Genomic DNA, 14,669 nt, shown 5'->3' with positions numbered 1-14,669 from the left:
TCACGGGGGTGGAGATCCCTGACAGGGCTGTGGTGCATGGGGACCCCTCTGAGCTGGTGATGGAGCATGGGGATCTGGCTGGCATGTGGTCCCCTGGGGCTGTTTTACCAGAGGTATTGGTTGGGGGGACAGGTGAAGCACTCCATGGACACCCCTCCCTTGGTTGGAGAAGCACCAGGGATCTTGCCAGACTTTGGCACAGCCATGACTCACCCCCCACCCAGGGCACTCTGACCCATGTATGTGCACATGTGTGTTTGTGTGGCACATGTGTACACACATCCCATGTGCACCCTCAGACCTACGTGTGTACACACGCACACTTCCCTCAGCACATGTCGGGCTCCCCGCACAGATAACCCCCGTGGCCAAGCACCCACACACATGCTTCCTTTTGAGGGGGATTCCCCCGTCCCACATCCTCTTGCTCCCGCTCTCCCCACAGCCCGCGCTTCCTTCTCACACCCCTGCTCTCGCCTGCTCCCACCCCTGTTCCTGCGGCTGGCAGTTCCCGGCAGCGCCTGGCCGGGTGACAGCAGGCAGAGTAAACACCTCAGTCCCGCTCTGCCTGCCCCATGCCTCGCTCAGACCCCCCGTAGCCCACCTTGCAGGTCGCGGGGTTGCCTGGACAGGGGGTCCAGTGAGTGCTGCGGCTCCAGAGACGAGGCTGGAAACTCGGCTTGCGGCAGCTGGAGCCCTGAGTACCGGGGTCAAACACCGCCGGGCTTCCCAAACACGGCCATGCCCCGTCTCTGCGGACGTGACAAGCTGCAAACGCGGCCGTCAGCACCCTCAGCCCCTCGGCCAGCGCTGGCCCTGCTCCTACTGGCCGCACATCAGTACCCAATGTCCCTCCACCGTGCTTGGTCCTTGTCCCTCCCTGGGTGCTAAACCCTTCAAGATGCCAGGCTGGAAAGCTGCAGTCCCCTGTGCTCCCTGGTTGCCTTTGTAATTAGGCAAATGAACTCATCAGGGGAAAGCAGAGGGCAACTGGAAACTTGAGGTCTGCTGGATCCCAGTGGGTACCAGGGCACCCAAGGTGCCCATAATAGTCCCTTTGCCCCAAAATGCTCCTTTCCAGCCATGCTGGAGGCTGGTGGGCAGTGGGAGACCCCTGCCTGTGGGCAGGCTAGGATTCTGCTGGGGAGGGCAATGCTGGCATTTGCTGCCCATGCCAGGGGGGGCAGAGGGGGATGTGGGGGGCAGCCCCTGCTGCTGGCCCACCATGTTTCCCCCAGCCCAAATCCAGTGGTGCTGCGTGCTGTGGGTGGAGGGGGAGAGGGGCAGAGGGTGGGGCTCAGGGACTCCAGAGGGGCCTGGGGGCTCCGGCTGAGACAGGCAGGGCTCTGGCAGGGGGCAGGAAGCCGGGGGGGGACTGCAGGGCTGCACAGCTGGATGGACCCTGGTGCCAAGTTTCCCACCTCTCCTTACAGGGTGCAAAGTGCCGGGAATCCCTCTGCGGGGGGGAAGCCGTTCGCACCCACTTCCCCAAGGTGCTGAGGGCAGCCAGAGGTGCCAGGCAGCAGGGGGGGAATAGGGGGAGACCGGGGACGTGTGGCACAGCTGTTGTCCCCGCAGGCCACCCAGATGTGCTCAATGGGCATCCCCAGGATGTCAGCGCAAGGCAGGGGGGTGTATAGGAAGCAAACCTGGGCTTCCAGGGGCAGGGAGGGGGGTCCCAGCCCCCTTTGAAGCCCCCATAAAAGAATATGGCATAAAGGGAAGAGAAAGTCAAAGGAACAAAGAGAGCAGCTAATCCCTGCATGAGCAAACAGCCCCGTTTGCTCAGGGCCCAGCTGGCCCTGGGGCCAGGGAAAGGAGCCCAGCGGGGCTCTGGGCGTGCCAGGCAGCGGGGGACCCTCCACCTGGGCTGGCCCCCTCCCCGAGTGCAGCCAGCCTCTGTGAGCTGGGTGTCCCCTGCCCCCTCTGGGCCTTTTTTTACATTTGCAAATTGTCAGTAAACATCCGTGGGCAAATCCTGCTCCCCAGTGCCCCCGCACCCTGCACTGCTCCCTGGCAACCCGTCCTGGGATGGCACCACGACACTGCTGGGTGAGGGGCCATGCGAGGGGCACTGTGGCTGGGGTCCCGCAGCTCAGGGGATGAAGGCTGGCAGGGATTTCCCCACCCTTCCCAATTCCTGGCAGGCCACGCACTGCCCAGCACAAAGCCTTGGGGGATGCCCAGAGGATGCCCAGGGACAAACCTCCAGCCACTGCCTGGCACCAGGGCACTTTCTGTCAGGGGCCCTGCTGGCATCTGGGGCGATCCCACCGTGTTCCCTTTCCCCATCCTGCTCCTCGGTCCAGCTCCACACCCCAACAGAGGGCACCTCATCCATCTGCCTCCATCCCGTGGGGCGGCGAAGGGGTTAATGCCAGGCAGCTGAGCCGCAGGTGGGCGCAAGAATGAAATTCCTTCTCGCAGTCCTGTGAAGTCTGGGCACAAATATTTGCCTGCATGTCCGGTGGGGAGCGGGGGAGACCACCATCACTCTGGGAGCTCGCTAATCCCCATGCCAAACACGGCCCCCCCATGCCTCGCATGCCCCCTGCCTTCTTCCCACCAGGGTTGCCCCACAAGGCCTTTGGGGAGGGGACACTTGGGGACAGGAGCACCTGTGAGTGCTCCTATAAGCAGGGAGCTCCATGGAGTTGACAGGGTGCTGGGAGCGGGCACGGTGCCCCGGGGCATGGCCAGGGTCTGTTTGGTGTGGCAGATGAGGATGTCTGGGGTCTCCATCCTGCTCTCCAAGCCCTGCTTGCCGCAGCGGGCCAGGATGAGGGCGAGAGTCCCAGCCATCCCCGCCATGCCAGAAACACACCCTCCATAATAAACTCCATGTGTTCGCAGAAGGAAAACAGCCACTTACCCCCCCTTCTATCAGCCCCCCAAGCTGCATCCCCCTCCCTGTACCTGCCACCCCCAAAACCCCCTCCTCTCCCAGACCCCCCGGCCTTCGTCTGGGGCGGCCCAGCCCTGCAAACCGCCTACCAGTTGTGCAAATATTGCCGGAACGGCTGTAATCCCCGTGTCCAACGTGAATTATGAGATATTTCCACCCGTTACGACAGGCCCCCCCCACCCTGCCGTGTGTGTGCGAGGCCGGGGGGGATTAGTCACGGGGCAAGCCGCAGTCGGCACAAAGCTTTGGGGAGGCCAACAGCTCCGCGCACCCCGTGCCAGGGCGGGTCGGTTGATGGGGGCTCTTTTGGGAGAGAGGAGGTACCCCCCGTGCCACCCAAGCTCTGGGCTCACGCCTGGCACGGGGGTGAGGAGGAGGTGTCAGGGTGCCACGGAGGCAGTGGGAGGCTGTGGGAAGGGGGGGCCGGGGCGTGTGGTTTCGCCTCGACCCCATCCCCGGGGAGCAGAGGCTCCTTCCTGCCGCCCCGAGCCCAGCTCATGTTCAAAGCCGCGAGCAGGCAGCAGCTAATGAGACCAGACAATAGAGAGCTGCGTGGGGCAGGAGCGCTGGCGAGGCCCCGCCACGACACCCCCATGCCAGCCACCGCACGGCCCCAGCACCGCGGCCCCCCGGGGACCCTCTGCAGGACCCTCACTGTTGGCAGAGCACATGCCCATGAAGCCCCAGCGGTGGTGTGGGCTGTTTTGGAGGGCACCATAGGGGCATCCCACCCGTGGGGTGTCAGAATGACACCCCATGGGGCCACCGCCTCCCCACCCCGGGAGTGAGCCGGGCACCCACTCAGGGTAGAGGTGCCAGAGGGCTGTGGGTGCCCGATGGTGTGGCTGGGGCTGCCCATGGCTGGCCGGTTCCATCCCGGTGCGGCTCCAGCTGCCCACAGCCGGTGGCCCCATTGGGGCTGTGCCGGCGCCAGGCCCAGCGCCGGAGCGGCTCAGAGCTGCCTTTGTGCTGGGCGCTGCCAGCACACATGTGCAGGCACTGGGAAGCAGCTGGTGGGACTGGGACCCCTTCTCAGCGCCACCTCTGGCTGGCGCCGCCCCCTCCCCACCAGCACAGGGACCCCGAGGCTGTGGCATGCCATCCTCTGCCCCTCGCCTGGGGGCACCCCTTGGCATTTCCAGGAGCCTCCAGGCCCGTGGTGAGGGATGCCGAGGCACAGCTGGGGCATCCGTGTCCTCGCTGCCCATGTGTCCCCACTGCAGCAGAAATGCCCCCTCCCCAGGCAGGGATGCCCGGCACTCACCCACCCTGCCGGGCCCCATGCCAGCATACCATCCACATCCCAGCCTGCTTGTGTTGGGCACCCTCGCAGCCACCCCCCTTCATGCTGCCATCCCATGCCTCAGTTTCCCCCATGCCGAGGGCCACAGCCAGGCGAGTTCCCCATCGCTCTTTCCTTTTGCTGGGAAAGGGGAAGGAACTTCCCTCGCCGCTTCCCCATGTCCCACAGCCGAGCCAGGAGACTGTGACGATCTCTGGGTGCGTGGAGTCAGCGTCGGATTTCTGGCACCGGCGGCCAGGAGCCATTGCCTGCCTCCTCCCTGCTCGGCCCTGCTCACGTCCCGCCGTCCCCCAGGGCCACCACCGCAGCGGGCACCACGCGGCAACCCTGGCACTGCCGCACAGACCCCAGCCCTCCCACACTGCTGGAACCCAGACCAGCAGGAGCGCTGGCAAAGAGAGGGGACAGGATGGTGGTACCACTGGGGATAGTGGGGAGGTCACAGAGCTGGGGGTGCCATGCTGCTGGGCGTAGTCCATGCTTGCAAGCAGCAGGGCATCAGGCACAGCCCACGCCCGGGGGATGCCCAGTACCCTGGCGGTGTCCCAGCCCCGGTGATGCCAGCGGGTCCTCTCACTGGGGGAAGCCCGGCTGCTCCTCACTGCTTCACGCCAGCTTCTGCCACTGGGCAGGTCCTCAGCATGGCCAAGCCCCCCACGCCCCACAGCCCTCCCCAGGAGATGTGCCTACAGCACTGGGACACATGCCAGGGAATGTGATGGGGCGGCTGTGGGAGAACCAACGGTGGGTAACCCCTGCAGACTGGCACTGGGGGCATGGGGCGGTAGGCTGCAGCCCCCCCAGGTGCACGCCAGGCAGGGAGGCCCAGGAGAAGCCTTCTGCGGGGGCAGGGGCCTGTTGTGCTCCAGCTGTGCCGTGTTTCCCTAGCTACACCGTGCAGCTGGCCGGGTGTTTGTACCGCCTGGAGTTGATTTTGGCAGCCCTGTGCTTCCCCCTCCTCCCCTCCCCACCCGCCTTCCCTGCCTGCCATGCACCCACCACCACCCCTTCCTGCCGCCCTCGGCGGGGGTGGTAAGGCAGGGACACGGGTGTCACATGCTGGACCCCTTCCCCACCAGTCCCCCTCCCCATGCTGTGTGCCTCAGTTTCCCCAGCTGGATGATGCTCTCCCCAGGCTTTTCCATGGTGTCAGCTCACTGGCCACTGCTGCTGCCCTCGCCAGTCCAGGCACATGTGGGCAAACAGCAGGACCGGTGCTGGGTGCTGCTCTCTCAGCCTCCTCCACGGCTTCCCCCTCCCCTCCCTGGACAAGGGAATACAGGTGTCTGGGCTCCTGTCCCCCTGCTGCCTCTGCCATCAATGGGCAGGAGTCCAAGGTCCCGTTCTGGAGCCTTCCTCTGCTCAGAGTGGGCATCAGCCAAAGGGATTGGGGATGTCAAGGGAAAAAGTTGTGGGTTATGTGTGACTTTGCAGGGTTCAGGGTGGATTGGGGCGGAGGCCATGCTTTGGGGGCCCATGCTCAGGGGTGCTGAGTGGATGGGATGGTAGATCTGTATGTCCTGGGGAGGGACTGGGTGAAGGCAGAGAGGTCTGCAGGGAGTCCATGCATCACTGAAGACTGTGCAGTTGGATGATATCCTGCAGTGCCCCATGTCCTGAGGGTGCCGAGTGGCCTGGGAGGGGGCTGAGTGGATGAAGGAGTCCCGAGGATGTCACATTCCTGGGGGGTCCAGTGAGCTCTGGGGAGGTCATGCCTGAAAGTGGGCTGTGTGGATGGGGAGCCCCCAGGATGGCCTATGCCCAGGAAACACTTTGTGCCATGGGAGAGTATATGGATGGAGAGGGGGAATTTGAATTGGGGTGCTCCACAAATGCCTTATTCCCCAGGGGGCACAGGTCCTTGCGAGAGCATGTGGATGGAGACATACCCTGGATGCCCAGTGCCCAGGAGTGCCCCCAGTTTTGTGGAAGGGGTGTGGATGGTGACAGTGGTGTCTTCACAGTGCCCTGCGTCCTGGTGGGTGTTGTGTAGATTGGCGGGGGGAGCTGTCCCCGAGATGTCCAGCCCCTGGGGGTGCCCCAAGGGAGGGTATGTTGATGAAGTCATCCCTCAGGTACCCCATGCCCAAAGGTATCCCATGCCCTGGAGTTGGAATACGAGTGAGGATACTTTATACCCAGGGGTACTCCGTGCCCAGGGGTGGGGGGCAATGGCTGGGGGGCTCCCCAAGAAACCCAGAGTCCCAGGGTACCCCATGCCCGGCTGGGCACCTGTGTGCCCCAGAGTGCCACAGGACGGCCCGTGCCCGGCGGGGACGACAGGGCCCGGGGGGGCTCAGAGCGCGACGGGGACGCGTCTCCCCCCAGCCGGCCGCTGCCTGCGCCTCATTAGCGGGGCCTTTGTTTGCTCAGGGCTCGCAGCTCCCGCTTGCCCATGCCGCCGCCTATAAAGCGGAGCCGGGGCCGGCGGCCGGGCAGAGGCGGCGGCAGCGACAGGCAGCGGCCGGCCCCCCCTCCCCGCCCCCGGCCGCCTGCCTGCCCCGGCCGGCCGGCACCATGCGCGCCGCCCTGCTCCTGCTGCTCGCCCTGCTCCTGCCCGGCCGCGCCGCCCGCCCCAAGCTCGCCCTGCCCATCCGGCCCGACACGGACCCGCTGCCCCCCGGGGGGGCGGCAGGTAGGAGTCTCCCCGCTTCCTTCCCCCGCACTCCCCCGCTCCGGGTACCCCCGTCCTATACAAGCCGCTGCCGCGCCCCCACTTCGTGCATCGCGCTTCACTCGCCCCCCTCCCTGCCACTCGCACCCCTGTCTTTGCACCGCAAGCCTGCACACCCTTCCTTTTCTTGCACCCCGCATCCCGCTCCGGGCCTCCGGGCTGGCCAGGACCGGGACCGGGAGCGGGACCGGGAGCGGCCGCCGTGCCCAGCAGGCGACGGGGCGGTGCCGGCTGCTGTCCGGGGCTGCGGCAGGGGGGTGCCCGCGGCCCGGAGGTGACCTGGGGGGGGCGGTGGTGATGGGTGTGTGTGGGGGTCTCCGCAGGCTGTGCCTTCGGGGGGCACTTCTACGCCCTGGACGAGACGTGGCACCCGGACCTGGGGGAGCCCTTCGGTGTCATGCGCTGCGTTATCTGCCACTGCGAGCCGGTGAGTGCCCCCGCACCCCTTCCGCCCCGGGAACCCCCTTCCCTGGGAGATCTCTCAGGATCCGGCCCTGGCGGCGGGGAAGTCAACCTCCTCATCCAATACACCATGGAAAAGGGGATCGGGGATCCCGCCACTGAGCCGAACACCTGGATGTCCCCCCCCTCGCCGCCGCGACAGCGGGCTAGAGAAGGGGGGTTTAAAGGATCAAGCTTCATTCCTCCTCCCCTTCCTTGGGGATGGCCCCCGGCCCCCTCCTTCCCTTCGAGCAGCCCCCCGAGGCCAGGCCGGGACTGGCGGGGCTGCACACAGCTGGGCAGGGGGCTGGGGGCGGGGGGGGGGGCACCCGGACTTGGCTGCCGTACAGGCAGCTGGGGGCTGCACAAGGTGTCTGGGCCGCCTGCGGGGGCTCCAGCTGGGCCGGGGTGGGGGGAGCCGGTCTGTGCCGGGGGGGCACACCTTGGCACGGCTTGGCACAGCTCTCCCTGGCTCTTTCACCCTCTGCAGCAGAGGAACCGCCGGGGGAAGCCAGTGGGGAAGGTGAACTGCAAGAACATGAAGCAGGACTGCCCTGTGCCCACCTGCCCTCGAGCCACATTGCTGCCTGGCCACTGCTGCCACACCTGCCCCAAAGGTGAGGCCAGCAGATACCTCCCTGTGGGGACCCTCTGCACCCAAAGGGTTCCCTGGGGACATGGGAAAGGGGGCACTGCACACATCCCCCCAAAAGCGGCTGCTTGCTTAGTTATGGGGCTTGCCAGTGCCCCCGCGGTGCACATGAGGTGCTGGGCAGAGGGAAGCCCTGATGGGCACACCTGTCCCCAAACCACCACGGGAGGGGTGCAGAGAGGGTGCACAGGGCCAAGCAACCTGCCTGTCCATCTGCCTACACTCACCATGTCCCTTGTCACCCCAGCCCAGAATCCCACAGTGATTTGCAGGGCACATCTTCTACCTTGGGAGGGGAGATTTATTATTGTGTTGAGCTCTTGAACACAAGCAGCCTGGTGCAGTGGTCTTCCCTTGTGTCTGCCCCATGCCAACCTTGCCAGGCCCCCCAGAGAAGAGCCCTGCACTCCCCTTCGACACCTTCGAGTACTTCCAGGACAAGGAGGACGACCTGGACAAGCCCTACAACGACCGCTCCTACCTCAGCTCCGAGGGTCTGGCCCGTGATGATGCCCGCACAGGTGAGCCACCCACCCAGGTGGGCAGCAGGGGTGCAAGACACCCTTCTGGGTCCCCTGCCATCATCAGCATCCCTTCCCCAGAGTTTGTGGCCTTGCTGACAAGTGGTCCAGAGCCGTGGCGTCCCACATCCAGTGCAGTGGCCAAGGCTCGCTTCACCCTGCTGCGTTCCTACCTGCTCTTCTCCATCAGCTATGAGCGGTGAGTCCTGTCCTCTGCCCAGGCAGGCACAGTGGGTACCCCCCGGTAAAGGGGGGGATGCAATGACGCTTGTGCCTCGGTTTCCTTTTTGACACTCCTCCATGGTGCCATAGCCTTGCATTGGCAGAGCAAGAGATTTGAGGAGGGGGCTGATGTGCTGGGGTTCAGGGCCGGGTGGCCAGCCAGGATTTCATCACAGCCATGGCACCGCTCCGGCCTCGCCCCTTCTCCTCCAGGTCTGGAGTGGGAACGGCCCCAGGGCTCTGCAGAGGGGTGCAGCATGGCAGAGGCCCCTTGCTGCCCCACGGGCCCTGCTGGCAGGCACTGCTGGGACACTGCCACTAGGGTCCCCCATCCTCGCCGTACCTTCCCCAGATGCCCGCTGGCAGCTGAGCCTCTCCTCTCCTCTCCCTCCCTCCCTCCCTCCCTCCTTCCCGCTCCAGTTTCTTCTGCTCTTCCTCGCTTCCAGGCCCCTTTGCATAGTAAAGTGGTGACTAATTTCCAGCTCCAACCGGGGGAGCCAAGTGGAGCTGAAAATACTCCTAATTTACAGCCAGGCCCCAGCACTCAGCTCCCGGCGGGTCCTGCCCTGCTGCCTTTCCCAGCAGGGACCCCCTTCCTGCTCGGTGCCAGCCTGGCACCACTCCGGGGCAGGGCAGCCCAGGGGACCTGTGCAAGCTGGCACCTGGTGAAACAGCACGTTTGGGCCAGCCCAGAGGGTGGTGACAGGGTAGGGGGTGCTGGGTATGGGGTCCTTGCTCACCCCCTGGGTGCCTGCAGGCTGGGACGGCCGAGCCGGGTGCGTTTCAGTGACCCTGAGGGCAACGTGCTGTTCGAACACCCCGTGCAGAAGAGCGCTGCCCCCGAGGACGGCATGGTGAGAGGGGCTTGGAGGGCGGGGGGCATGGTGCCCCTTCCTCCCCCTGCCCGGCTGTGTGCTGCCCCCTGGCCCCTGCACAACCCTGCCCTCGCCCGTAGCTCTGCGGCATGTGGAGGACCGTGTCCAAGGCCAACATCCAGCTGCTGCGTGGGGAGCAGCTCCGCGTGTCCCTCATCACCAGGGCACAGCCCTCTGGAGAGGTCCACGGGCACATCCTCAAGCACCGGGCGCTCTTCGCAGGTAAGGCTGGCTCCTGCATGCCCATCCAGTTGGTCCCCACTGGGATGCCCCTGATGCCTACTCTCCTCACATAGAGACATTTGGTGCCATCCTGACCTCTGTGGACCCGACACACCTGGGCGCTGGGGGCATGGCCATGCTGACGCTGAGCGACACTGAGAACAACCTGCACTTCATCCTCATGACTCGGGGGCTGCTGGAGCCTGGCGCTGGGGGTGAGGGGGGGCACGGGCACCCTGCGGGGCCTGGCACTGCCCAGGGGGTGCATAGAGCTGGTGGGGGACACATGGCATGTGCGTGGCTTGGGATGTCTGGGTCAGGATGGGTGCAGAGGCTGATGGTAGGGTGGTTGAGGTGTGATTTGGGGTGTGCATGGGTGAGGGGTGTCTACCTATGGGCAGTGTGGGGCTGGGTGGTGCTGGAGGGCACCTGGGGTGTGGGGGTTGGTGTACAGAAGGATAGGGCTGGGGAATGGGTTGTGTGAGGATATGGGGAATGCAGGGGGAACAGTGGGGATCACAGTGTGTGCAGGGCTTGGGGTGTGCAAGACAGGGCAGGAAGATGGCAGGAAAGTGGGGGTCAGCAATCTGGGGGAGCCGCTGTCACAGAGAGTGGCTTTGGGGGGCCAGAGGGACAGTGATGGCATGTCCCCAGTCCAGTGTGTCCAACCCCCTCTGCCATGCCCAGAATCTCCATGGGTCCCACTGCGGGTCCACATCCTGCACCAGGGCCAAATGCTGCGAGAGGTCCATGCCAACATCACTGTCGAGGTAAAGCCGTCTGTTCCCCCATGTGCCCTGGCAGCCCCAGTGCCCACAATGCCAAGGCTGAGCCATGGCACTGTGTCCCCCCCCGCAGGACCCCGACTTTGCGGAGGTGTTGAGCGAGCTGTCTGCCCATGAGCTGCAGTGGCTGGTGCAAGGGCAGCTCCGCATTGTGGCCGAGACAGAGGGCCAGCATGCATGCCAGCTGGCCGGAACCATCATCACCCGCCGCAGCTGTGACAGTGAGCATGGGTTGGGCACCCCAAGGTGCAGGGGGGTGGCCATGCTCCCCCCACACCAGCCTCACCCTCCTTTTCGTGCCTCTTTCCCTGGGCTGAAGCCATCCAAAGTGTGCTGTGCGGAGCGGACGCCTTGCTGCCAACCAAGACGGGGGCTGTGGGCTCGGCCAAGCTGGCGCTGCACGAGAATGGCACCCTGGAATACCAGGTAAGTGGGGGACATGCGTCTCATGGGGGGTCCCAGCGACATGTCTCCACCCTGCTGCTGCCCCTCAGCACCCTGCCTGCAGGTGCAGGTGGTGGGCACAGCCAGCGAGGTGGTGGGCATCACACTGGAGACTAAACCCCGTCGGAAGAGCAAGAGGAACATCCTGTTCGACATGACGCCCAGCTACAAGGATGGGCTGGTGAGCACTGGATGGCACTGGGGGGTATGACAAAGGGACCTTGGGTGAGTCCCCATCCCAACCCACGTGGTCCCACCGGTGGCAGGCCCAGGGCACCTGGCAGAGCCCCAGTGCCCGCGATGCCCACATGCTGCTGCAGAACGAGCTCTTCCTCAACGTGGCCACCAAGGACTGGGCGGAGGGCGAGCTGCGGGGCCAGATCATCTCCCTGCCCTACAGCGGACTGCTCGCTCGCTACACAGGTACCTGGGGGGCACCGAGAGTGGTAACGGGGGGTGGTGGGGCATCCCCCCACCTGCCACCTCCCATGGCCCCTGTCTATGCACAGAGATGCCTGTGGCACTAGCGGGGCAGCTGGTGTCCCCCCCGGTGAACAGCGGGGCAGGAGGCCACGCCTGGCTCTCACTGGATGAACACTGCCACCTGCACTACGAGATCTCGGTGGCGGGGCTGGGCCGCCCGGCCGATGGCACTGTCAGTGCCCACCTCCACGGGGTGGCCGAGCTGGGCGAGATGGGTGCCCGCCCCCACCAGCACAAGCGCCTGCTCAAGGGTTTCTACAGCACTGAGGTGAGGTGGGCACCTGGTGGGGCTCCCCATGATGGGGGCCAGGCCAGCCCTCATGCGCCCCCGTGTCCCTCTCCCCTGGCAGGCTCAGGGGGTGGTGAAGGACCTGGACGCCGACCTGCTACAGCACCTGGCGCAGGGCACCGCTTTCCTGCAAGTCAGCACCAAAGCCCACCCTCATGGGGAGATGCGGGGACGGGTAGGTTCCCACCCAGCCAGGGCACCCCTATCCCTCCCCACCACTGCAGGGTCTCCAGCCAGGTGACACTGCCCAGAGCAGGGCAAGAAGGGGACAGGCTGGGGTCACGTCATCTCGGCAGCCTGGCATGGTGTGTGCTGTGGTCACGGGTGCTTCTTCCACCAGCCCTGACCATGGAGGGCAGCCGCCTATCGGCATGGGAATGGGGGTCCCTCAGCAGTGCCAACCCTCCTGTCCTTTTCACTGACCAGGTGTACATCCCCAACCGGTGCCACGCGGGAGGGACCCGCCTGGCTCCGGGGGAGCCCCTCGGGGAGGCTGAGATCTCCGAGGGCACCAAGACCAGGGACCTGGAGCAGGTGAAGAAGGACCCCAACTCCTGCTTCTTTGAGGGACAGCACCGGGCACATGGCACCCGCTGGGCACCTGAGTATGACAAGAAGTGCTCCATCTGCAGCTGCCAGGTACAGGCCAGGGTGGCGGGCATGCTGGAGGGGGGAAGCACCCATCAGGAGTGCCCCCCTGTAACAAGCTCCATACCTACTGCCCCCAGAAGCGCACAGTGATCTGTGACCCCATTCTGTGTCAGCCCCTCAACTGTACCCGCCAGGTGCACCCCGAGGAGCTGTGCTGCCCCATCTGTGAAGGTACCTGGAGGCTGAGGGGACCCCAGGCAGGGGTCTGGGGGAGCAGGGGTGTTCCCCGTGGGAACAAGGTGGGGGAGTCCCTCTCTGAGCCTCTGCTGCTGGCACTGTGTGCCCTCATAACCTTCCTCTTCCTTGCAGAGAAAAAGACGGGGCAGGAGGAGCTGAGGCTGGAGCGGGCACGGGACAGTAGTGAGGGTGAGTCCCAGCGGGCGTGGGCTGAGGGGGCAGCTCTGCCCCTTTGGCCTCCCCAGCACCCCCACAGGGGCTGTGCCCACCTCTTCATCCTCTTCCTCTCCTAGGCTGCTACTTTGATGGGGACAAGACATGGCGAGGCTCTGGCACCCGCTGGCACCCCGTGGTGCCTCCCTTCGGCCTCATCAAATGTGCCATTTGCACCTGCAAGGTGAGTGCAGGTCCCAGTCCCCCCTCAGTCCCCCGATCTAGTCTGGTGGAAGGGCTGCCCCAGCACCCATGTGTGTCCTCAGCTGCTGGGCACTGCAGCAGGGGCTCAAACCAGGCAGAAGTGCATGAGCCTTGTAGCCATTGCCCTGTGTCCCCCATGAGTCCCTGCACTCCCCGCAGGGCACCACGGGTGAAGTGCACTGCGAGAAGGTGCAGTGCCCACGGCTCACCTGTGCCAACCCTGTGCGCGTCAGCCCCTCCGACTGCTGCAAGCAGTGCCCAGGTACCTGCACCCCCTCTTGCCTTCTGCTCTCCTGGCAAAACCCACATGCTGCCCCACGCCACCACCGGCGATGCCATGGGGTGCCCCCACTGTGGGCTGGCAGCCTCTCAGTGTCCTTTCCTGCAGCCCCTGAGAAGAGTGTCTCAGAGCTGGCTGACACCATGCAGGCAGACGGGCCACGGGCGTGCCGCTTCGGGCGCCGCTGGTACCTCAACAACGAGAGCTGGCACCCCTCTGTGCCCCCCTTCGGAGAGATGAAGTGTATTCTGTGCTGGTGTGTGGTGAGTGTGCCAGGCCTTGGGCAGCACCGGGGGAAGGAGGGTTGCCCCGTGTTCATCCCCAGTGCTTTGGGGATAGACAAGAGAGCAGCCTAGGTTGGCACCTGAGGACCTCCCGCACCCTGAGGAGCCACCAGCCTCACCCCCGTGCTCAGCCCTTCTTTCTGCCCTGCAGTCGGGGGAGACGCACTGCCAGCGCCAGGAGTGCCCGCCGGCTGCCTGCACCAGCCCCACCAGGAGGGACAACCCCTGCTGCGCCAAGTGCCGCAGTGAGTGACTGCTCGCATGTGGGAATTGCTCCCCAAACACCCTGCGGTGGCCTATGCGCCACCCCCCGTCCCCCTCGGGGGCCAAGCCACAGCAGGGACCAACCCAAGCACCTCCTATCACCCACTGTGCCCATCTCTCAGCCCCGCTTCCCCACCACAGCCCCAGACACCCCCCTGGATGCGCGAGAGAAGGTCCACGGTGCCAGGGCGGAGGTGTGGAGCCGCTGAGCAGTGACCACTGCCTGGAGCGGGGCGAACACACAGCGAGGCCGGGCGGCCAAAGGGGATCCCCGCCGCCCATCACCCCCACACAGGGTGGGGGCACAGAGGAGCATGGTGGGGTGAACATGGCCAAGTGCCCAGCCTGGGCACCCCATCTCGGCGCAGCCATGATGCCAGGGCTGCCCTGCCCGCTTGTGCCAGTGGGCAGCTGCTGAGCTGGCGGGGGCTGGGGCTCCCGCTGTCCCCCTCTCCATGCCTCCCCGGCCAGCGGGTGCAGCGAGCATCGCGCCCGCCTTGTACATAGTGTAAAATCCCTCCCGCCCCTGTCTCACTGCACCCACCCCGGCTTAGCTGGGCTCATCACGTAATTTATGGTGCCTGTGGATGGGGGTCTCCCGATGTATTTATTAAAACCAGAGCTATTGCCTACCCGGTTCACAGCCTCTTCCTCGCAGCAGCAGGCACAGGGCTGCACCCCTGCATCCTGTGCTGGACGCCAGTGGGATTTGCAGGCCCTGGGCTTGCTGGGTTTGGGGATGCATATGCTTGGGGGGGTGTATTTGGGGGACACACGGCC

The 14,669-nt window shown here is 65.4% G+C and overlaps 1 protein-coding gene across 1 annotated transcript; it reads left to right on the top strand.

Annotated features, from left to right (window-relative positions):
• Positions 1-6,725: 6,725 nt before the first annotated feature.
• CHRD (chordin) lies at positions 6,726-14,098 on the top strand (the record flags this gene model as incomplete). The annotated part of the gene is made up of 23 exons (XM_080349595.1): positions 6,726-6,843; positions 7,206-7,309; positions 7,814-7,940; positions 8,320-8,496; positions 8,578-8,695; positions 9,476-9,572; positions 9,674-9,815; positions 9,890-10,030; positions 10,503-10,585; positions 10,674-10,821; positions 10,920-11,026; positions 11,109-11,225; positions 11,311-11,467; positions 11,554-11,795; positions 11,878-11,991; positions 12,243-12,455; positions 12,545-12,638; positions 12,777-12,833; positions 12,938-13,041; positions 13,221-13,323; positions 13,450-13,604; positions 13,777-13,870; positions 14,031-14,098. The coding sequence occupies 23 exons, from the start codon at positions 6,726-6,728 to the stop codon at positions 14,096-14,098; spliced, it is 2,880 nt and encodes a 959-aa protein (XP_080205721.1).
• Positions 14,099-14,669: the final 571 nt, after the last annotated feature.

This window comes from Nesoenas mayeri, assembly GCF_963082525.1.
Source record: "Nesoenas mayeri genome assembly, chromosome: 9".
NCBI lineage: Eukaryota > Metazoa > Chordata > Aves > Columbiformes > Columbidae > Nesoenas > Nesoenas mayeri.
Note: the sequence above shows the minus strand (reverse complement) of the source record. Positions and strands in the feature narration are given on the sequence as shown.